The sequence below is a fragment of the Chaetodon trifascialis genome, chromosome 4, assembly GCF_039877785.1.
Source record: "Chaetodon trifascialis isolate fChaTrf1 chromosome 4, fChaTrf1.hap1, whole genome shotgun sequence".
Classification (NCBI taxonomy): Eukaryota; Metazoa; Chordata; class Actinopteri; order Chaetodontiformes; family Chaetodontidae; genus Chaetodon; species Chaetodon trifascialis.
The window spans coordinates 6,042,178-6,065,401 of record NC_092059.1 but is presented as its reverse complement, the minus strand read 5'-3'; the positions used below and the strand labels follow the sequence as shown (position 1 = coordinate 6,065,401).

General features: G+C 43.8%; 2 protein-coding genes across 4 annotated transcripts in view; one reads left to right on the top strand and one right to left on the bottom strand.

Annotated features, from left to right (window-relative positions):
- Positions 1-9,365: 9,365 nt before the first annotated feature.
- Positions 9,366-11,961, bottom strand: bloc1s2 (biogenesis of lysosomal organelles complex-1, subunit 2). The gene is made up of 5 exons (XM_070960906.1): positions 11,777-11,961; positions 11,441-11,554; positions 11,190-11,309; positions 10,963-11,067; positions 9,366-10,220 (listed from the first exon to the last, which is right to left on the bottom strand). The coding sequence occupies exons 1-5, from the start codon at positions 11,940-11,942 to the stop codon at positions 10,189-10,191; spliced, it is 537 nt and encodes a 178-aa protein (XP_070817007.1). The 5' UTR covers positions 11,943-11,961; the 3' UTR covers positions 9,366-10,188.
- Positions 11,962-13,449: 1,488 nt separating this feature from the next.
- usp24 (ubiquitin specific peptidase 24) overlaps positions 13,450-23,224 on the top strand; it is a 28,676-nt gene continuing 18,901 nt past the window's right edge. For all 3 annotated transcript variants that reach the window (XM_070960558.1, XM_070960557.1, XM_070960556.1), the window contains exons 1-15: positions 13,450-13,840; positions 17,126-17,294; positions 17,511-17,578; positions 17,686-17,829; positions 18,336-18,461; positions 18,794-18,829; positions 18,928-18,993; positions 20,058-20,123; positions 20,450-20,524; positions 20,946-21,104; positions 21,195-21,309; positions 21,448-21,551; positions 21,766-21,873; positions 21,978-22,073; positions 22,161-22,322. In XM_070960558.1, the coding sequence (XP_070816659.1) occupies positions 13,562-13,840; positions 17,126-17,294; positions 17,511-17,578; positions 17,686-17,829; positions 18,336-18,461; positions 18,794-18,829; positions 18,928-18,993; positions 20,058-20,123; positions 20,450-20,524; positions 20,946-21,104; positions 21,195-21,309; positions 21,448-21,551; positions 21,766-21,873; positions 21,978-22,073; positions 22,161-22,322 (1,773 nt within the window). In that variant the 5' untranslated portion in view covers positions 13,450-13,561. The remainder of the gene's footprint in view (positions 13,841-17,125; positions 17,295-17,510; positions 17,579-17,685; positions 17,830-18,335; positions 18,462-18,793; positions 18,830-18,927; positions 18,994-20,057; positions 20,124-20,449; positions 20,525-20,945; positions 21,105-21,194; positions 21,310-21,447; positions 21,552-21,765; positions 21,874-21,977; positions 22,074-22,160; positions 22,323-23,224) is intronic.

Sequence of the window (23,224 nt, the reverse complement as noted above, 5' to 3'; positions counted from 1 at the left end):
GGACACGCCTATGGAACAGTCTCGCACACACACATTCACATGCTCATTTCACACACACACACACACACACATTTGATAAACACAGTCAAGGTCCTTTGCGCTGCTCTCAAAATAGCCATTTCCTCGTCTCCCTACTTATGTGCTGCTATTAGAATCATAAGGATGTTTGGCATCCACGTTCTCTTCCCTTCAGCAAAGCCTACAAGACATCCACTGTTTTATCAAGGGATGTTTTGATTATCTGTCCCAATCCACCTGTAAACCTGCGATAAACTGTGATGTAACATGGAGGGAACATTGGGTACGTTCCCTCGCAGCAGACTAGCCAGACACAGTCAAACACTGTGGTGATGCCGGCTTTATTATTGGCAGATATTAAGCTGGACGTGATTAACAATGCCTTTGATTGTAGTCTGGTTGCTCACATGAGCTGCACACTCATTACAACATGTTTCAGTCCAAATGGGATACTGTTGTGTTTACAGGAAGTGTTTACCACACAAAAAAAACCACTTCCTTTGCATCCAAACATAGCTCTGGACAAGTGGCCAAAGATACAATAGAGCAGAATAGAACAGACCATCTGTGACTATTACTTTGCAGATGCTGCTGTCCAACTTATTAGCATTATGTGTACATGTGAGCAACTTCAAGGCACAAGCACAGACTAGTTCAATGTTATGCAATTACAGCAGTCATTCATCACAGATAACTATTGAGGGTTATTGATTATATATTCATTCTTAAGAGAGTGATGCTTGACGTGCACAGTGAAGACAGGACTGCAGAGGCCAGTCTCTTTCTCATAAAAACACACACTCACATACACACTTCTCACATCTGGTGTACATTAGATCTGTTACAGAGTGTATGAATCTCAAAACCAGAGGGGGTAAAGCCATCAATTATGCCTCCACCTCTTGCTTTTTCTTTGTCCTCATGACGCTTGAGGCTACAAGGGGAAACATATTATTTGTGTTTACTGTAACAGTAAAGGTAAAGCTGAAACCTTTGTCATGCTTTAACTCAAAATAGAGTGAACAGGGAAGCTGTACACCGGTTCGTCGTACAGAAAGTTTTAAATCAGAAAGAGCCTGACATCGTCAGGAGGGTAACTCGGGGTAATCAGGGTAAGCTGGACTCTAGTCTGAGGGGTAAATAAGGAGATTCAGTTACATATGATTTGCAAAGGGCAGTGTAACCGCTTCTGGAGATGAAAATGTGTAGCTGCTGCAACCCCCCCACCCCCCCCCCCACACACACGTTAATGACATTTTCTCATTGATCCACATGTAAGGTCATACTTGTCCTAATTCAATATGTGGACAGCTCCTCTATGTAATGGTAGACTCAGCTTTGATAGGATAATTAAGGTTTGGAGGCAGGGAGGAAGGAAGGAGGGTGTAAAATGTAATAAACAGCAACACACTGTGGGAGTAAGACCAGGACTTGTGATCGCTCCCCGATGGACATCACAGTTGGCTGCTTTGAGATTCATACCATGTCTTTCTCCGACATATTCAGTAAAGCCAGAGGTCAATCCTATCTTTGATGCTAAGGGTGCTTTGATGACTGCCGTGTGTGTGTATCACTTGTCTCAGGCTGTGTTCACACTAAAATGCTGTTTTCATGTCAAAATAACACCTCCACACATCTTTCATTGTTGTCTGGCTAAATCAAGCTAAACACAGGTTAACGACAGCAGCCATGTGATCGGCAATGTCAATATTTAAAAGTGAGTGAAAGTTGGAGATGACAGGAAGTTGTTGTCTGCAGACAGGTAGGCTGCAAGCATAGCCATTTACCCCATTAGCTCCACTCAGGCTGTTAAACCTCCATTCTGTCTCCGAGTGCTCTTTGTGATCATCTCTACTAAAATGATTTTGGTGACAGACCCTCTGAACCTCACCTGGTTGAAAATAAAGGGTTTAGGATTTATCAAGTCTGGAGACCATTTTTGAAAAGCTCCACTTTGGGTGGGGAAAACTGCATTATAGTCTGAAACAGAGAAAAAGGTGTGTTTAGAAATGTATCCATCTTGGTGTGGATGTTTTCTCAGACTCCTGTGTTAGCCAAATATTGTCAGCTAGCTTTGGATGGCTGTGTTGAGCGTGTGGGTGCAGGTAAAGGAGGAAAGGTTCTTGGTATCATGGGACCCCGGAGAATGATGTGCAAAATGTCTATTTTTAAGATTAATGGAACTGGATAAGCACAGATGACAGATGGACGATTCTACCTGAGCCATGTCCTGCAGAAGAAACCGTCTATCAAGCCAGTATGGCCGACCGACGCACACTCGCTGTGCGTGATGCTGAACCTTCACGAGGAAAAAGTTTCCAAATCATTAAAAATACATTGAGAAAGCTGGCGTGGGCGCCCAAAAAGAGACAAAAGAACCACCTGATGTTCTTGGCAGACTTAGCCTGACCACATCATGACCCGAGCACAGGATTACTGCAGCACCACCAGCTACACACACAGCAGAACTGACCAGGTAGCCCAGCTGAGCCAGGTGCGGTTATGTTTATGTTCTCTGGGTAATTATGGCAAATATTATTGCAGCCTGCTGCCTTTTGACTGTGTTTTGCTGGTGTGCTTAGCTTGGACAACTGGCCAAAGCTCGTTCACACAGAGTGGGCCCAGTTGAGAAAGAGCGAGAGATCCCACATGATTTGGTTCAGATCATTCAAACACTGTTGTTACACAGAAAAAGACAAAACATTCAATCGGCTTGGCTGCTCAATTGATTTAATTATTCAATCTAGGACATATAAGGCCCTCCTCAGGTCTCTGTGTCTTTGTACATTTTGTCCCTTGGCTTTCTCCCATCCTAACTGCTCATATTGCCCATAAGCGGAGGGAAATAAAAGCATGTCTAATCCAATGTTCTGTTGAATTTCTCTCACACGCTGCTCACATGCAGTCACTTGTAAAACAAAGCAGAACATTTTCATGTCCTTGGTTGTCTCGATTTCAGTGAGACAGCGTTGGACCGGATGCCTTATAAATAGGTAAGTAAATGTTATTTGCACTTTTTAAAAATTGAAATTACAAAGTGGTTTAAAGTGAAATTATGAGACATGAGGAAAAATAGAAGAGAAGGAAAAGAGAAAAGAAATGATAACATACCACCCAGAAAATTTGACAGTTTAAGTCAAGCAATACTAAAAATTCAAGGAAAACAGGTCTATTTCAACATTATTTTCAAAACTGGGTACTGATTTGGCAGCAATAATGGCAAAAATACAATCACATTTACTTTTTGGTAGGTATTTACATTGAAAGAAAAGTTTAGATGCATATCATCAGTATTACAGTAATAACAAATGAGAGCACATGGCTTTGGAGGACCAAGAACGGACCCCTGAGGCACACCACATATCAAAAGGGTCAATGAGGAAACATGATTCTCTAATGGAAAGGGACAGAATATCTTCTGTTTGTGTCATGGCTTGTCATAAAGGGGTGATGGTGGGTCCGGAAGCCAGATCAATTGAGAATCACTGGTCTAAAGCAGTGGTCAACTGGTAGGACCCGTTTTCAGTGAGTCGCGGGCCTTTGCCTGGACAAAAAAAATGCTAAGAAAAAAATACTGTGCTTTTATTTTGAAGGGGATGTAGCAGAGTGCCTTTTTTCCTGGATTTGGGTCCCGGCTTGTCATTAAGGGGTGATGGTGGGTCCTGAAGCCAGACCAGTTGAGAACCACTGAATCTTGCATGGTTCGAAAAAAACCTAATTATTTTATAATTAGCCATGAGTTCAAAGACATAAGGGGCTCATTGCCAGCGAGGCTTGGCCTGTCTGCTCTCATTATTCATTGGTTCAAACTACGGTATGCATGCCATTTGTTATCCTGGAACAGACAGTGCAGTGGAGATCAAACGTGATAGCCAGTTGGTTGTTGTATCTTCACTATTTGCCATCATAAGAGAAATCGGTGCATTTCATTTTGTGTCTGTGCTGACAGAAAGAATGGTGCTTGTTCGAATGTGTCCTTGCTGAGAACTGGGCTAAGATGTTGTAGTTCGAGTTATTTTCTGTCTCCGAATGCTCATCTTTTGGACAGCCTTTAGGGTCTTCATACCAAGATGAGTCAACGCTGTCCTTTTATGGCTTCCGGCCACCTATTACTCATTTGGATGAGCTAATGCGGACATGCTGAAAGGAAAACACACCAGCACACAGATCTTGTTAGGTTTTCATCACTTTTGGGGACATTACATAGACTTACATTAATTTCCTGGAGACTTACCCTAATCATAACCATAACCACTACTTGCCTAACCCTAACATTACCCTAACCCTAACCCATGTCTTCACCCTAAAATTTAATGATGCACATTATGGGGACCTGCATTTTGTCCCCATGAGTACAGCGAGTCCCCACGAAGTGACTGTGTAAACAGAGTTATGTCCCCACAACACACACACACACACACACACACACACACACACACACACACACACACACACACACACACACACACACACACACACACACCATGCATCACACAAATGCCCTTTCAGAGAAAATTCTAAATTGCGAAATAACTGTGAACTGTTGACATTTTATTCTTGATAAACAGGATGTGACTTGTTAAAAGAGCCACTGTCCTCACCAAAAATCCCCTTTATTACTCGAACACGGTGGTCTTAGATATCTCAATCAAAAAAATGAAGTAATGGCTGCTGGTCTGTACACTACAGTTTTTGATTATTTGGCACTATCATCAGACAGATAGGATGGAGTGTTACAGCAGAATGAGAGCAGAAGAGGAGTAATTTCTAATAGAAATATAGACTTTTAAAGCAGCTACTTGAGGAGGGGGAACAAGCAGTAAACACAACATGGACATATCATCACCTTAAGAAGTTGTAATGGTGAATATTCTAGGAAACAGTTAAACATCTTTAAACTTCATGTTTCTGGAGACCTAGCAAGGGTAAGTCCAATATTCACGCCCTGTGTTGGTCTCCACCATCTCTTGAAGGAAACATCTGGCTCTTTAGCCACTAAATACTCCACGATGTTTACCACGTAGTTGCTAACTGTGTCTGCCCACCATTATTTTTTTGTTTGTTTGTTTGGCTGAAAACAGGCTCCTATTGCATCTGGAAACAGCACGACACTGAGGTGAAAGTTGTGGGCTGTAAAGAACCAAAACAATGAGCTGAAGGCAGCTAAAATGCTAAAGCTGAGGAGAAGTGAGCTGGGTGATGATTCTCTGTGGGTTCATCACTATGAGCGACATCTCTCACAGTACGTGTAATCATCTGATACGTTGTTAGCATAAAAAGACTAATTAGTGCCTTGCGAGGCAGCTGGATTCACAAGATCAGGTGACGCAAGAGTCCATCCATGGTTTCAAGTTGTGCATTTTTAGCCAAACCACAGTCATTCGGACTATTCAGGGTCCTACGAGGAACTACTGGCAGCTACAGGCATGGTTTAGGTGTGACGACAGCATGGCTGTTCATTCGAACAGCATGTGTCGTAAACATTGCTAAATGTTAGGAACAGCTTATACGTGCTTGCTCTTCTCCAATTTTAGGCTAATTACATGTTTTCCCAAATATCTTGCGAAAGTATTTTGTGTATGAAATCCCATGTGTGGTCAGTGTCACGGTGTGTACTGCACACACATGCACAGACAGACACATGCACTGATGGCTCTGGTGCCAACGAGTCTGAGTGTGGTTCTAAGAGATGCTGAGTCCATTTAGACATGGTGCTGCACATAAAAGCAAGATTCTTCACAGAAAGTCAAAATGGGAACACAAACAACAGCAGCGCACAGGGAGACGCACCAGGACTAAACTAATATCACATTTTATCTTGGATTACACAGGACAGTTCTCAGGTGTTGCTGGTTATGACTTCCTGCAGAGAAAGGATCCTCAGTGCACTTTTAAACCCCAGGAGAGGAGCTGGATCTGAGGCTGGAGCCAGAGTCTGACACCCTGAGTGTCCCACCTGCTGTGAACGGCTGGGCTCTGTCTCACATCCAAAATGACACTGCACTGCCACAATCCCATCTGGTCTCATTTTAGATTTTTAATAATGGAGTGACGGTGTGGACTTTTCAGTATAATCAAAATGGATTATATTCACCTAGCGCTGGTCACAGCATTCCCAGAACCACACACCTGACAGATGGTGGCTTTTGGGTTAGAGTTTCAAAGGGGTCAGATGTGACGCGCAGGTTTTTTGTGCGTGCTCTTGCATCCTCACATGTGTCAACAGCGTATATGATGAAGGTGTGAGCAGCGGAGTGAAGTGAATGATCGCGGTGCCAAACATTGACCTCATGTGGCTTTTCATGCCCTTCTCGCAGAAGGTATTTGAAGTTTGCCTCAGATCTCACATGTGGCTTGTATTTGCACTGGAATACCTCCGAGATCTATTGGCTGCTTTGAAATGGATGTAAACATGAACCTCTTTGCCATTTATCTCAGGCCATTTGGCTGTCTTTATAGTGTCACTGCTTTACAGGGGCATAGGAGGGTATTTAACGTGTCTTGGAGTGCAGTTATGGAGGGCTGTTTATCCCATCATGGTCTATGTGTGTGTGAAAGTGTGTGTAAGACAAAGGGATAAAGAGAGATTTCGCAATACTACCAAATTTGCTGCCATTGCCCAATTAAGTGAAATGCTAACTTTGAGCAAGGCCGAAAAACAGAACAAATGTGGTTTGAAAATGACTTTTTGAGTGTCCTTGCTCGGTCTCATTCATGAACACAGCCAAACAGAAATTTCCCAAACTTCGTGCTTGCTTGTCAGTTACACAACACTGTGGTGTGGCATGCTGCCCTGTTATTGTTAACTGGCCCAGTCTCCACTTAAGACTTATGCAGAAAACATCTCCTTTGCTGCAGCTGATGACGGACATGTGTTTGATACTTTCTCAGTCACATTTCTTGGAAGCTGCTGAGGTCTGTCAGACCAGATCAAATTGAGGCCTTTATCATTTCAAAAGATCTGAATTGGAATAATTGCTTTGTTGAGTTAAGTCTGTTTGGTCCATTGTGTGTAATCTGTATTTTAAGTTGATTATGTCTATAAGTTGAAGCCACAGTGCAATTCAATCAAAATCATTCCTATGTAAGTGATACATAACCTGGCATTGTGTATGACACATGTTATGACCTCTCTACGTGTTGTCTCAGCCTTATATGGGTACAGTAGTGCATGCTGGAAAGAGGAGGAGGTTTGCACGATCATTTTTAGAGCATATTTGCAGAGGACTCATTGTCTGCATGAAGTCCCCTGCTGTTTGTGGTGTATTTCAACCCTGGGAATCCGCATTTACATTGTGGATAGGGATCAGAAATGAAAAGGGGAGTGAGGAGCAGAGGATGTATGTTTTTTTTGATATGACAGTAAAAAAAAAAAAAAGTGAGACAAAAGCTGTAAAATGGCTCATAGGTCACTGAGTGCATCTGAAAGATCCTCAGTCTGAACGCATACATGGTCAAACATGATCACGTTACATCAGCGAGAATGGAGAAACACGACAAAGTGATAAACCAGGTGGCACCTAATGAGTCTACAAGGTCTGACGAGACTTTTCTCGCTGGAATATTCCACTTTACAAGCACGTAAGCAAACACAGGAACATGAGATTAGACTTCACTTTGAAGCATTCGCCAATATATATGACTGAAAGCAGTCATTAGACGGAATAGTTTGATGTTTTAAGAAATATGCTTCTCCGCTTTCTTGCTAAGAGTTAGATGGAAAGACTGATGTGACGCTAAAGCCACAGAGACTGGAAAGGGGTAGAAACAGCTTACCAGGTTCTGTCCAAAGGTGAAGAAAATCTCCCTTCCAGCACTTCTAAAGCTCACTGATTAACACTTTATTTCCAAAAACTGAAGCGCACCAATGACATGTTATGGTGTTTTCAAGGGTTATGAACTTGCTGGACTTTTTCTTGCCGGGTGCCATGACTTCGTGGCGCCTTGTTGTCCCTGTGACTCAGTTATACTGCTTATGCTGCAAGAAGCCGGACCTACCGTGTAGACATAGCATACATAAACGCACACTCTACACGAGCGAATAATCCCAATCACAGCAGATTTTTAATTATCAAAACCATGAAATCATTACACATTCACTCACTTGCTGTTAACATAAGCGTGCCCGTTGGATGATGCTTCAAAGCTAAGTCTCAACACGAATGCATAGCAGCAAGTGGGAACGCTTTCCTTACTGGCTCAACTATAAATATATGGAGAAGAAGATAAACAGTTACTGACATTCATTCCCGTAATAATTACTCAACGTCAACTCGAGTGGCGTCATATGTGATGTATATTTCTTTTGTTCTAATGCTTCCTTTTCTATATGGGCAACACCTTAGAATAACAGCCCTTTCTTCTGAAAAGAACTCTTTATGATGGAGAAGAGACGGTGGGATGTAAATATGTGAAGACCACATACACCAAATAATTCAGGTTCTCCTCGACATCACAAGTTCAACCTTGAAAATAGGCCTGACTTATAATCTGTGCCCTGTACCAGTTCTTGCATGTGTACTTTCCATCCAGCAGTCTGAAAAACATTACTATGCACTGCATATAGAATATGTCTCCACGCCCAAACTATATTACTACAGTATGGTGTAGTTTTGCAGCACTTCCCAAGCTGAATAATATAAGAAAGGTTTACCTATAATTACAGTTACCTCCTCCTCTGTGCTTGACTGCCTCCTGGCACTCACATTTAGCTTTCAGAAAACAACCCAAAATCATTTAATAGACCTGATTTGAGAGCCTTCGGGAGGGGGGCTGAATTTATGCCCCAGGGCCCTGGAAAAAGGCAGGGAAAGGGAGAGATGGAAGGATCAGTGCAACAGTAAATAATGTTACAGTATGAATAATGAGCTCCCTCTGTGCCAGGGCCTCAACTGGACTAATGACAGAGACCTGTTTTAGATTAGGCCTTGCACAAACATACACACACACGCATGACCCAAAACGCATGAACCCACGCACACACAGGAGGGAGGTCCTGTCAGTTTGGATAATCCGTTGCCCGTGGCAGAAAGAGCTCTGGGACCTGCTCTGGGACAGCTAATATAAAGGAGGAAGCGAAGAGGCAGAGGGCATCACACACATCTTTAGTCACACATTCACCCTTCCCTTTGAATTGTCAAGTACGTTTCATCTGTTTCCCTCTGCTGGACTCGCTCTTCTTGGAGCTTTTCTTCTTCTGAGGAGAAGGAGGCTGAAACTCAAACCTCCTCCAGCAATACATCAATTTTTCCAGAGCTATACAATGTTTGATGGTGCGTCAATTGAAGTCTCTCTCATGGTGCAGGTCTGCCATCTGCTGTCAGCATTTTAAGGAAACTGCCACGGGATGATGCACATCAGGGTTTATTTACCAAAACAAACATCCAGTTCTCAGTGTCAGTATCTAAAGATAGACATAATACAGTAATCCATTCATATCAAATATCTTTCCTTTTGAACTCACTCTACAGAGATGTGTGCGATTTTCAAGTGCTCTCAACACAGTAGCTTTGAATTTGTAGCAAACTCTATAATTCAACCAGTTTCTGGTATCGTTTACACCACCGCACATGGAAATGAGTGACAAGAAAGAATCCCAACATCAAGGCTACTACTACTAATCTATCTGTCAAGAGGTTGGCTGCCTGAAAAGATCACAATAAGAGGGCTGTGACATCATTAAAAGCAGATCTATGAGCATGCTTCATCATAGAATATCTTCATATGACAAAAGTGTTGTTATATTACTCCATTTGTACAAATCTGCTGCATTTCTTTTTGGTTAGTAGTAAATTAGTATCTTCTTATTCCACCACTTAGTTGGATATTCTGGGAATTAGGCAGATAAATTCAACAACCAAGTGTATCTTCAAAAGAAAATGGGTATATAACCAAACACTCGTGCATCTTGGCTGCACGACTGCTGCCAAAATCAGCGACAGAGTTAAATCTAAGTCAAACACCGCAGCGCTAATTCATGTGCCTTCAGCTGCTTCCTCCTCGGTCGTTTCTAGGTGTCTAAATGGCTCTGACTGTTTGTTGTTTCAGTCTCAGTTCACATCCTCCCCGCAGCTCCTGGCTCCGCTGGCAGGGAGAGAGGAAGGCAAGGCCGAGTTGGATTTAAGAAGGTGAGAAGGCACCGTAACTCTTCAGTCTGCGTCTTCGCCCCCCTCATCGCTTCTCCAGTTTTTTGAATCTGGCCTCTGTGAAGATAAGGAAAGGCAGGGACTTGATCACTCTGCAGCTAATGGCTGCTAAATGCAGTGCAACGTCTTCAGGTAATGTTTGTCCGTCTTTGAAAGCTGTAATGTGGAACGAGTAGAAGGGAATTCTCTGTGGTGTCACAGCACCATCTGCTGGTGGACTTCATAATGCTGTGCACCGTAAGATGTGGGGTCAGCTGTACTATTGGTGGTCTTAGTGCCACCCGACCAAATAACCATCACAGAGATGTTTCTGCTGTCATTCAGGGAGTGCGCTCTCAATGAGAGTAAAGGAAGCGTAGTGTGGAATTCTACAAATACTGATTATACAATGTCAGTAAAAATGTAGAATGACGGCAGGAATTAAAGCCCTTTACAAAACTATTATTACCAGCAGCAATGGAAGTGTGCACACACACACACACACACACACACACACACACACACACACACACACACACACACACACACACACACACACACACACACAGGAGCACAAGAAACACAAGATAATAACTTGTGTCCTTTGTCATATAGTGCAGGGTGATAAGAAACACAATCAATCAACAGGTACACCATGGTCATTAGGAACTGTGATGTGATATCCATTGGCTGATGCCTTTGATTGCCTTGCAAAAGTTAGGAAAAACTTCATTCCAAAATAATAATAACAATAATAATTATGCCACTTTTTTTACCTCATATTATATACATTTACTTCTGTAGACGAAATATGTCTTACCCAGTTTCTTGGAGTACGCGTCGAGTTTGTAAGCAGCCTGTTCAAGTGAAGACACTTGCTCCTCAATTTGATTTATCTGGTCCAAGTATGGCTGAAGGCTGGCATCTAAAGCAAACACACATACCAGCCAGATGTTCATGCTGCAGTGGTAGAAATAATATACAAACCAGATGCACATGGAAATACACACACAAGCTTTGGTGCAGATTTTTGTGCATCTCACTCACACTTGTTGTTGAGATCCTGCAGGTTTCGGCTGATGTTGATGCTGATGTCCTTCATTTCCATGTACTTCAGACTGGTAAGCTTGTTCATGTTTTCCAGCAGACGGTAATCCTCGCAAGTTGCTGAACATTTAAGGATATGGAGAGAATATGCATGAGAAGAATGAAAACGCAGGGATCGAGAGGCAAATATGAAGAGGCCTGTGTGCAGGGAAAAGATGAAAAACAGGGACGAGTGCAATCTGTTGAAAGACCTGTTAGCTCTCCTTGCAGGAAGACGGACATCTTTTCAAACATATCCGTGCACAGCTCATTGATATCAGGCTCTGCGGGCTCCACAGCCTCCTCTGCCGTCTCCACACCATCACCTGAACACAAGCGCCAGGACCAGGGTGAACACAACAGAGCTTGTCAATCCAGTTTAAATGCTAAACTGCTGAACAACAAAGCCAAATATAAGACAAAGGCAAAACTAAGGAAATCAGCAATGATGCGAACTGCTATACAATGTAGCTAACTGTCACCAAAACGTTATTGTATGCTACATTAGCATTAGCAAGCTACGGAAGCTGCGAGGAAACAACACTCACTGTTTGTGCTGGGCTTTTTCGGAACGACCGCCGGGCTTTCCGCCACGACCTCCGCGCCTTCTCCGTGACTGCTGGAGCTTGCCACCGGGTTAAGAGCCGCTGAATGGGCCGCGGGTGCCCTGGAGATGCTGTCCATGGCTGCTGCGTCGTCGCCCGTCGCAGCCATTTCGTTCCTGTTTTGCCTTTCCTTTGTCACATGAGCTGAGTGTTCACGTGACGTCCGCCCGCCACCACAACCACCAGCCGTACTCGCGCGCATTGCCACGCCCTGACGTTGTTTGAGGTGGGAACGTGCGGGGAGCAGTGGTTGATTAGCGCCAATTCAATCATATTTTAGCCGACTTTTTACAAACGTGACAACGTTAGTGGCACAACAAAACCAAACTACTACGGTCAGAAAGCAGTTTTTAACTTTATAGCTGTTAACTTTTTGGCTGTCAATGAATCTGAATCAATTTCAGGTTTTCATTAGCTTGATTCTGATGGTCCATCTGTTTATGCTTGAATTATGAATGGAGCCTTTAAATAAGTATTTAATTATCCAGTAAAAAATTAATAAATAAAAAAGTGCCATTGTCCAAGGGCTTGGCTTTGGTTATCTATAGGCTGTGGTGTCCCACTGGAAAAATGATAGATTTTACAATTTATGCAGTCTGAAAATAAGAATAAATAAAAGAAATAAAAAGTTAATTGAATTTGGCAGTTTCTAAACTTTGCTCTCTCAAAATATTTTAATGTTTGTTTTTTTTTTTATTTAATTTCTTATTCCATTAATGTGTCTAAATTTCATAGTCCATCTGGGGAAAAAAATCACGTTTTCTGCTTTCAGCACCTGGTCAATAAATTGACAGACCTCATCCACTGCAATAAGGGAGCATTGCTTCACCATTTCAGCGCTGATGGGACAAAATGCATGAATTATTCCAGATGAGGTGATGGCTGTTTCCTTCATTTGCAACACCAGTAACACCATACAGACTTTTGTCAAGTAAACCTCAATAAAATTTGTTTCTGAGACAAAATATGTATTCAGTTTTTGTTTATGATCTGATGATATGCATACATAAAATACAGATTATTTTCCAATATTATTCATGATCATCAGGTGGATCACACATTGGACTCCAAAACTACATCAGCCTATTGTTCCCCAGTATTTCCCCTCTCACCATGCTTAGGCTTATGTTTTATTAACCAATAATAATGAGTAAACTGTACTAACGATACAATAACACATTTCTACAATTGAATTCCAAAAAGTTAATTGTTTTCGTGACTATATCATTATTTTAGATTAGATACCATAACACGCGTTTTATAAGCTTTTTCCATCCAAACCAATGGATTTCCAATTACTGCAAATTTAAGACATGCTCGGAAATCTTTACGAGATGATGAGATAGTGAATCAAAATTCTGAGACACTAAGCCATATTCTCATGTGTTTTAAATTTTTTATTATACATAACTTTTCACATTTTTTCCTTGCAAAAATGGGCCTCCGTGCATAATTGATAGACCAGACAGTAAAACTGTTGTTAAATAGTAATTAACCCTGGAAATCATGGACTAGGACCAGGACCTGTGCCTGTGCGCGCTCCCGCGAGGAGCATGCAGTTCCTGGCAGGCAATACTCGGCATAACACCTGTGTCGGCGCTGTTGTGGGGGAAGCCAGATCGTGACAGGCTAAGCAGCAGTGGACTGTAAACATGGCGGCGTGCACAGCTACAGGGCTGTGCCGAACAACCCGTTGCTATTAGCCAGAGAAACGGAGACACCCCGAAAATGGAGACCGAAGAGGAGCAGCACATAACGACGCTCCTCTGCATGGGTTTCCCAGACCCCGACGTAATACGGAAAGCGCTCCGGCTGGCAAAGAATGATATCAACGAGGCAGTGGCGCTACTGACCAACGAAAGCCCCGGACTTGGGTATGGATACGAGCCGATGGAGAGCGGGCCTGCTCCCGGCTTGGGCTCGGGTGGAGACGGGGAAAACAGCGGGCGGACCGGGACGGGAGGGTTCGATCCCCCGCCCGCATACCACGATGTGGTGGATAGCGAGGTGAGAACAACTTGCGTTTCACCAAGCTTCAGCTGAAGGAGCGAGGGAGGAGAACATGGCTAATCGCAACTTGCTGGGAGAGAGTGGGCTCGCCCATTTAACTAGCTAAACTTAGCTGCTTCAAAGCTATGTGCACCGAGCCCAACGTGAGCTGTCAGAGCAGGAGGTGAAATACTCTCCAGTCCTACGGAACATGGCGTGCCCTTTGCTCATAGTGATTAGAGAATTGTTTGCTATCATGAAGCTTTACTACTTGAATAATGGAGCTAAATAGCTATTCTGATTTACAAGCTAACCCAGCTAGCTAGCGTTGGTAGCCGGCTAGCTAACGGTAGTTGGGAGTTGAAGGCGCCAGTCACTGGACCAGGTGTAACAGCACGCAGGCATCACTCTGGGGGATTGTAATCGCTTTTTTAAACTGGTGGTACTCTGGTAGTGGGTTACCGGTTTTGTTAACTAGCCTGCGGACAGATGGTTGGATGCTTTCAGTCAGCCTCGCATGGGTTAGCAAACGTTAGCTGGCTGACAGCGAGCACCGTGCACATCTCCCACCGAGATTGCAGTCCACTCGAACCGGACTGAAAGGTTTCGCAATGTCCTTGGCATACGTGGCCATTTTGATCATTCTTCTGTCCACATTTTCAGCTGTAAAATGTTAGTTTCTTGTATCACTGTGTGATCTACCGTAAAGAATGCGAGTGAGGACAGAGGCATTTGATGCTGTAAGGCCAGTCATTGGTTCTGGGGCAGCCATATGATAAATGTCAGTCATTTCCCTGCAGGTCCCATCACTTCGTCCTAGTTTACTGTGTTTATGTGCGGTTGTAACAGTAAACTGCATTGCCTGCTGATAACAACGTGTCTACATACTGTAAGTCATGGCAGGATTGCTTTAACTGACACCTCGAGGCTGCTTGCCTTCAGCAACTTGACCTCAGACCTGTTGCTTTCAAAACCTTGCAGTGATCAGTGCTTTCTGAAAAAGTCACAAATTATTTGATCTGCAAGATTGTTGATTCAGGCTTTTCAACCACTTGTTGTGTATCTTTGATGGCTGTTTGAGCTGCTGTGATCATGGTGAGCAGAGCAGGCGCGAGTAAACTCCTCTGGTGCTGGTCCGTGTGGGCCCTTCCCTTTACATCTTCTTTTTTTTCTGACTTTCTCACTTCTATCACAATATAATGCAGGCTGTTATTGTAATAATAGTATAAACAGCAGTTGGCATTTACAGTGTGCAGGAAATAGCACAACCAGGAGCACACATTTGTAGGTCACTGTAAATAATAAGCCTATTTTTGTAAATGTGCCAGTAATGGTACTCAGCCCAAAGTGACTCATTTTCTCAGTTCATTAAATCTGTCTCAAAGCTGCCAACATTGTCTCTCCTGTATGTGCCAGCAGATTGTGTGTGGCACATGCCAAAGAGGTCTAACTTCAACATGTTTTCCCATCTGACTTAACTTTAAAATGAATGTTTGAGCCGTTATTGTAACGCCATTGTCTGCTCATGTATGTTACAGCAGCATTTAAAGAAGTCGCATTTGTCTTGAGATTCAGAAATTAACAAGTGTCTCTCCTGCGCGTTAGAAGTTCTGAATCATGCAGTCCATGGAATAAGCTGCAAGGATGAAAGTGCCTCATTTCCTCTCTTTCTCTTCCTCTGTTTGCCGTATTTGTGCTCAAGAGGCATGTCATAGGTCACTGGCCCCATGTTATGCTCCTAAATATAGCCCCACAGTCTCCCTGACACACACAGACACATTGCAGTTTTTGCAGGGGGTCCCAGGAGGGTTGCTGGGTGCATAGTAACAGAGTGGCACCAAGAGACATCATCGTCCTGCACAATCACACACATGCACACTGTGCCTTTGAGACCTGAACCTTTCCCCAAAAGGTTTGAAGCACTGCCTGATGTGCATCCTGTCTGCATGTTTATTCTCCTGCTTGATGATTATGTATTTCCTCTTTTGTATATTGTGTACAGAGATATGCTGTAATTCTTGTTTAGATCGCAGCAGTCAGTTTTGGTATTCTCTTATTTGAACCTAGGGCTCTCTAAGGCCGGTGTTAGGTTAGTCTCTCTCTCTCTCTTTCCTTCCTCTCATCCATCTATCTGTCATTTCCAATTTTCTTAGAAAGGGAAGGGATGAAATATGATGCTTCTTCTGCTTTCTACTCCCGTTCGCCCCTTCCTCCTCTCCTCTTCTTTATGTCCGGTCCATCACTGTATATTCTATATGTATCAGTATGCAGCACAGTAAAACGTGCACTGAACACATGGGAAATTATGTACGCTAATATGTGGAGATGTATGCAGTGTGGTAAGACTTGAGCTAACTATTCTTTGCTGTGTCAGTGTTTATACTGTGCAGTGCCCACAGGCAAAATGGACAAATGAGCTGTAATAGGTTTGTTCATTTAAAATGTGGTGAGAGGTGAATCCCTTGGGCTCAGTCATAGTTGAAGGCACCTTTTCATACAAGACAGCGGGTCAGACCTTCCTGGAGTACTATGGTTTGTTTAATTTTTCACATAATTACAGTGCAAACGTAAATCATGATCACAATGATCACACACAATGATCCACGGAGAGCAGCAGAGAGGAGGGAGTTCTGCAGTTTAATCATGAATATTTGCATAACTTCATGAATACGTAAACAACTTTATGATGTAAATAATTCAATAATCCTTTGTCTGCTGTTGCTTTCACCAGACGGACTCGCAGGCTTTACTGCCACTGGCCATTTTTTGTTCTTATCGCAGCAGTAGGCTGAACCTGAACTGAGCATTTTGAGCCATATATGCAGATAAAAGGTTGATTTTGAGTGAGCTGACTTTTAACTTGCCTCTCGTGATCAGTTCAGATATTACAGCGGAGAAGAAAAATCACAGGTAGCATCACACTGTTATAGTGTCATATTATGTGGCAAAGTGTTCATTACAGTGGACTTCAGGTCTCACACCATGTCTTCCACGTCACAACCCCTTCGTTAAGCGAAACAAGCGTCTGTTTGGACCTGTTTGTAAAGCGTCTTTGGAGGAAACAGATGGACAAAAAGATGGAGAGATGAAGGACAGGTCACTGAGGAGGGAACACAATTTCCAAATGGCTGCTGTTGCTGTGATCCTCCTGTCTGTCTTTCTCTTTGCCCGAGGCCGTTTGGATTATCCTCACGCAGAGGACATTTGCTGTGTCACAAAGCAGTGGTCCACACAGGGACCAGCTGTGTGTAATAAAGTCGCATGAGGTTGCAATTTTGTCACGCACATAATGTGTTTTTCCAGAGGAGCAATGACGAGAACGGGAACTGCTCCGGGGGCAGCATGGAGTTTCCCACCACCAACTTGTATGAGCTGGAGAGCCGAGTCTTCACTGACCACTGGTCCATACCTTACAAGAGAGAGGAGTCCCTGGGCAAGTGCCTCATCGCGTCCACCTGCCTCGCCCGGCACGGTAAGACCATGTTTGTGTGGGATGAAGTTTGTGTGGATCACTGCATTAAACCAAATTCTCTCCATCTGCGTAATTGTGTGGGCAGCGTGTTTTGTTGGGACCGTTGGGTGCTTTTCGCATGTTGTTATTTTGGACACTTGTGTTACATGGCTCAATCTGGCTCTTTTTTCCATGTTGACACGTGGGATAAATATGTGAATTCTACGTCCTCCTCAGGTCTCGCTGACGCTGATGAGAACTGCAAGCGCTTCATGGATCGGTGCATGCCGGAGGCCTTTAAAAAGGTGCGCAGTGAAGACCCAGACGTCTAAGTGACTGCGTAGCACTTAATTAATCAACGTACATTGTGCTGACTATCCTCCTTTCTGTCTGTCTTGTTCACCGTCACCAGTTGCTGACCAGCAGTGCCGTACACAAATGGGGCACCGAAATTCACGAGGGAATCTACAACATGCTCATGCTGCTGGTGGAGCTGGTAGCAGAGAGGGTGAAGCAGGACCCCGTGCCTGTAAACCTGATGGCAGTCCTGACTATGGTGTGTCTTCATATTTGGCTTTTAGTGGCTTTCTACTCTCTTTTTGGATTCTTTCTCATTGAGGCAAACTTTGAAGTAGATAAATTACCACTGAAAACAATAGAGCATGTGGGAAACATAACTAACAGATCTCCAGATTTAATAATTTAAATCATTAATCTGTTATTATAATGTGGTAGATGAGCAATCAAGCAAGTTGCTTTGATTGTGCATTCTTACATTATGATCTGTGACACTAAATCTCCTCAATACTTTAGATGCTCTGAATCAGCAAATGGCTGAGTTTGTTTCCCGTTCCAAGGCTGATCTTTTAATGACCCCATGTTTGAAATTTAATCTGCCGCTGTGAGTAATTGTCGTGTAAATCTGTCTGTTTGTCAAAGGTATCGCTCCACTTTGAACAGGAAGTGCTTATTTTCTCTCTCCCTTGGACATCAGACATATAACATTACAGTGGTGAAATGCGGGAGTATGTATTTATGTTCTGTGTTTTCTCTTGTGTTCAGGCCTTTAACCCTGATAACGAGTACCACTTCAAGAACCGCATGAAGGCCTGTCAGAGGAACTGGGCTGAAGTTTTTGGAGAAGAGGCCAACATGTTTGCTGTCTCTCCCAGCAACACCTATCAGAAAGTAAGGGACATCCATTTCATCTGGACTCTTTTTTTCTGCGTTCATCCAGATCCATTTGCTAGTGTGTAAAGTTGTGCTTGTATTAATACACACACTTCCTTATTAGATTTTGTTTACGGTTCACAGTCAAGTTTGGGGGCCGACAAACGAGCCGTTCATCCCTCGTGTTGTGTAACGGAGCCACAGGGGCTCAGCAGAAAATGTGTGACTGACACGCAACAGCTGTCAGAAAACTTAGTGTGTGTGTATGTGCGTGTGTGTGCGTGCGCGTCACAATAGTGTTCAATGCCATTGCTGAATACACTCACTGAAAACACCATTATCTCTTTCAGGAGCCTCATGGCTGGCTGGTTGATTTGGTGAATCGGGTGAGTAATGAGCAGTCACCCTCTTATTGTCTCCATGTACACGTCCTGTAGTTGTATCAGCCTCATCTGTCCCCTTTCCTTTTTCCTTTTCTGTCCAGTTTGGAGAGCTGGGAGGATTCACCGCCATCCAGACTAAGCTCAACACAGAGGAAATCGAGATAGCTGTAAGCGAAACCCTCCTTACTTTCATTTTTTTTGCTTTGCTCACAAATGGTCTGACGTATCTTTAGAGCGATGAAATAGTTCCTGCCCTGGTGATGGATGGAGAGACGCGCTGTGGACAGACTATGAGACGGCCCATACAGGCAAAAGGTCACCGTGTTTACCCCCACCGCTCTCAGCTGCAGTTGGCTGAATGTCTCTCTCTCTCTTTCGCCTTCTCTCTAATACTCACTTACACACAAACACGCTCTCTCATCCTCCCGCTGTGTGATGGTTGAAATGCTCTGTTGTGTTATGTGTTCTGAGGCATCCTTGTACTGATGCTTCCTTCTGGGAACCTGGCCGGAACCACAACAGTGCATCGCCATTGATTCACACACATGCACACACACTCCCCCCCGTCCATTAGCATATTAATAAGGCAGGGACTGGTTGCGGACCACCGTTGCACTCTTCAGTGGAAGCCCAGGAGAGCGCGTACGTGTCGGATACCTAACGCACTCCAAGCACAAGAGAGAGGGAGCGACTGAAAGTGAAGGGAGGAAAGATAATGGGAGGAGTGCTCCCCCCTCTACTGACTCCCAGGGGTGACTCATTCAGTTGTCTGCTTTGAGCAGGAAGTCAAGTGCAAGGGAGGTAATTCACTGAGTGAATAGAGGAGGAAGGTGGAGGAGACGGAGAGAGCCCAGAAGCAGAGATGGAAGATAGCCAGGAAAAAAAGAAGACATGAACACAGCAGCCATTCATGACGCTCCTGTGATTTAGCAGTGAATGACAAATGACAGCTGGGTTCCAGTGTTGGAGACTCACCCTCACATCTGTTTACGCTCCCTCACATGCAGCGGTGAAAAACACTGTGACCTCTGGCCTGAGCGCTTTGACGTGAGAGGAGCGCTAGAGTGTGCATCTTTAATACGCCATTGAGAGTGACACATCTGTGGGTGTAGAGATGGAACGGACGCTTCTTGTGGTGTTCGCTTGTACTCAGGTGGTCTTGATAAGTTGACTTCCTTTTTGGTTTGTGTCATGCCTGATTTATTCTGTCTCTTTCCACTCGCCTGCACAGAGTGTGTCAGCTCTGGTCCAGCCTCTTGGAGTTGGTGCAGAATACCTAAACTCCAGCCTTGTCCAGGTGAGCTATCCTGTGCACGCACATACACACTTGATGGTATTATACTGACCCTAGTCTTTTTTTTTTTGTATGTCCTTTTCTCAGTCAGTTCTGCTGCCACTGTGTGTGTTTGCACAATGTGTATTTCTCCTTCACACGTTCTCTGTTTGTTTTCTGTCTGACCTTGTTCCGGTGTTGAAATCATCGGTTGTGTTTGCCTACATGACCCTTGTACTCCGCTCTGATTTATATTCTGTTTTTATGGCCTGTATCGTCCTACAGTGTTGCTACTGCAGTGGCTCATTTTCCCTGCAGGGATTAACAAAGTGTCATGTTGTTTTTCCCAGCCCATGCTTGACCCAGTCATCCATAAGATGATCACGTATGTACAGAACCTGGAGGAAAAAGACCTTAAAGACAAGGTAGCGTTTTGTATTTGTCACCCTGTTTATGATTTTTGCACTTTAGTTTATGGAGAAAAGGTGCAGCAGCTAAAAATCTTGTCCAGCTCTTGGGAGGGGCTCCTCTGACTTGTTTGTGCATTGTGGTCGGGAAGCCAGTGAGGGATCTCGTCCTTGCACGAGGAGCCCAGATTGATCTCGGGAGTAGGATTTAAATAAATTCAGATTTGATTGGATCGCTAAGAAGCAGGCGTGGCCTAGAGACTACAGCTCAGTGCAGAGAGATACAGAGCTGTATGTGCTATATTTTAATGTATTACAGGAAGATAAAAGAGGGATTTAAGATTTGAACTTGGAAAATCTTTAAGAACGTATCTACGTGGCTTGTGATTTAACCAAGATATCGTAGCTTATTTCTTCCTCGCTTGTCTTTTAACCGTAGCGTCTGGTGAGCATCCCTGACCTGCTGTCGGCCATCAAGCTGCTGTGTATGAAGTTCCAGAGGGAGCTGGTTACTGTGGTGGATGACCTGCGGCTGGACACACTGCTGCGCATGCTCAAAACCCCCCACTTCTCCACCAAGATGAACTCCCTCAAAGAGGTCAGCTCTCATAGGATCTCGCTGTTTTCCCCTGTTTTAATCTGTTTCAAAGCTCCTCTCATGCTGTTTTTGTCTATCTTTTTCTCTCAGGTAACGAAGTTGATAGAGGAGAGTACAGTGTCCAAGACGGTGAAAAATGCCATTGACACAGATAAACTTCTGGACTGGCTGGTAGAGAACTCAGTCCTATCAATAGCACTGGAGGGTAAGAACATACCTCACTTCCTGCCAAAAATTCATTAAAAGCAAAAGACGTCGGACACACAGTGAAACTTTGTAACCGCTTACAAACAAGACAGAAATGGTCGTGCTTTCAGCCTGAGGTTGACTTTCTTTGTTCCAGGAAACATTGACCAGGCTCAGTACTGTGAGAGAATTAAAGGAATCATCGAGTTACTGGGGAGTAAACTGTCGCTGGACGAACTCTCCAAGATCTGGAGAATACAGGTCAGCACCAGCGCACACTTCACAGCAGTAACAGCACAGTCAAGACGCGGTCATTTATTGCATTGTCATTAAGCACATCAAGACGTTTTTTTCTCTTTTTAATTGCTAAACTGAACAGTCGGTATATTTTCATGGGTCTAGATGACAAATGTTGAAAAAGGCAAATATCCCCTCCTGTTTGATGGATCTATTGATCGTTGTGTGCGCGTTTCAGGCGGGCCAGTCATCAACTGTGATCGAAAACATCCATACAATCATCGCTGCTGCTGCTGTGAAGTTCAGCTTCGATCAGCTCACCCACCTCTTCGTCCTCATACAGAAGGTCAGCCCTGTCTCTGTGACATTTTGGGAATAAATTGGCTTAATGAAAAGCGGTTTGTAAGTGCACGGTATTAATCACAATCTGTTAATCTGCGTGTCGGTTAGAGCTGGGAGGTTGAGAGCGACCGCGTGAGGCAGAAGCTGCTCAGTCTGATCGGGAGGATCGGCAGAGAGGCTCGCTCTGAAACCACAACTGGAAAGGTATGTCATTCAAACAGATGAGGAAGTGTTAGGTTTCGTTCTGACAGCGAGGTCTGAATCATCCTGTGTTTGCGTGCGTCTGTTCAGGTGCTGGAGGTGCTGTGGGAGTTGGCTCACCTCCCCACCCTGCCTACCAGTCTAGTTCAGCAGGCACTGGAGGAGCACCTGGGTATCCTGAGCGACGCCTACGCCGTCAAGGAGACCGTGAAACGCAGTTACATCATTAAATGTATTGAGGACATTAAGAAGGTGAGACAGACATGCTGCAGAGGGTCAGCACTGTCTTTCTGAGACCGTTCGTTGCTCAACATGTTTACAGGAAACACAGCATTGGGCCCCGACGTTTTTCACCCTGCTGTGACAGTTTTGTTCTAAAGTTAGCACGTCCTTGTTACTGCTGCATATTACCCTTCAACTCCAGCTTGTCCGCATCATTTCCATCCGAGTGTGTCCTGGACTGCCATCCACGGAGCAGCAGTGGGTTTATGGAGATGAGGCCAGATAACAAGTGTCTACCATGAATTCATTAGTTATTCCAGAGCTGCTTTTTTGTTGTTTTCAAAGTCAAGAAAAAAGTCCGACACAAACACTGGGATGCGTCAGCGGCCACCCAGTAACTTCCTTTAATATTCTCTTTCTCCATCCTCGTGCTCCGCTGCTCTGCCTCAAATATTTACTCAAGCCTGTGTGGAGGCTGGTGCATTAAGACATAATGAATAACAATATACTAAAGCACAGTTATAGCAGTGTAAAATATGTCTTGATAGGATATGAAAAGGTGTAATTAACAAATATGATACATTGATAAAGACTTAAAAATGTCCTTATATGTGATAACAAGTAGATTATGGTGTGGTGTGAACCATTAGTGATTACATTGTGCAAATAAATGATAAATAGGGACTTGACATAACATTATATTTACATGTAGGAAAACAAAGACTCATAAACTGTGCTTTAATTGAGCAGATCCAATCTGCAGAGCAACAACTTTAAAGGAAACTAGACTTGATTTAAAGAAACAAACCTACATACAATGAAGCGGTGATGTTTTCAGTTACATGCTTTCTTGCTTTGACATGATGTCACAGTAATCACCATGGAAAATGCCTGTTTGTTTGTAGCCGCGTACGTTGAAATGTGCCTCTCAG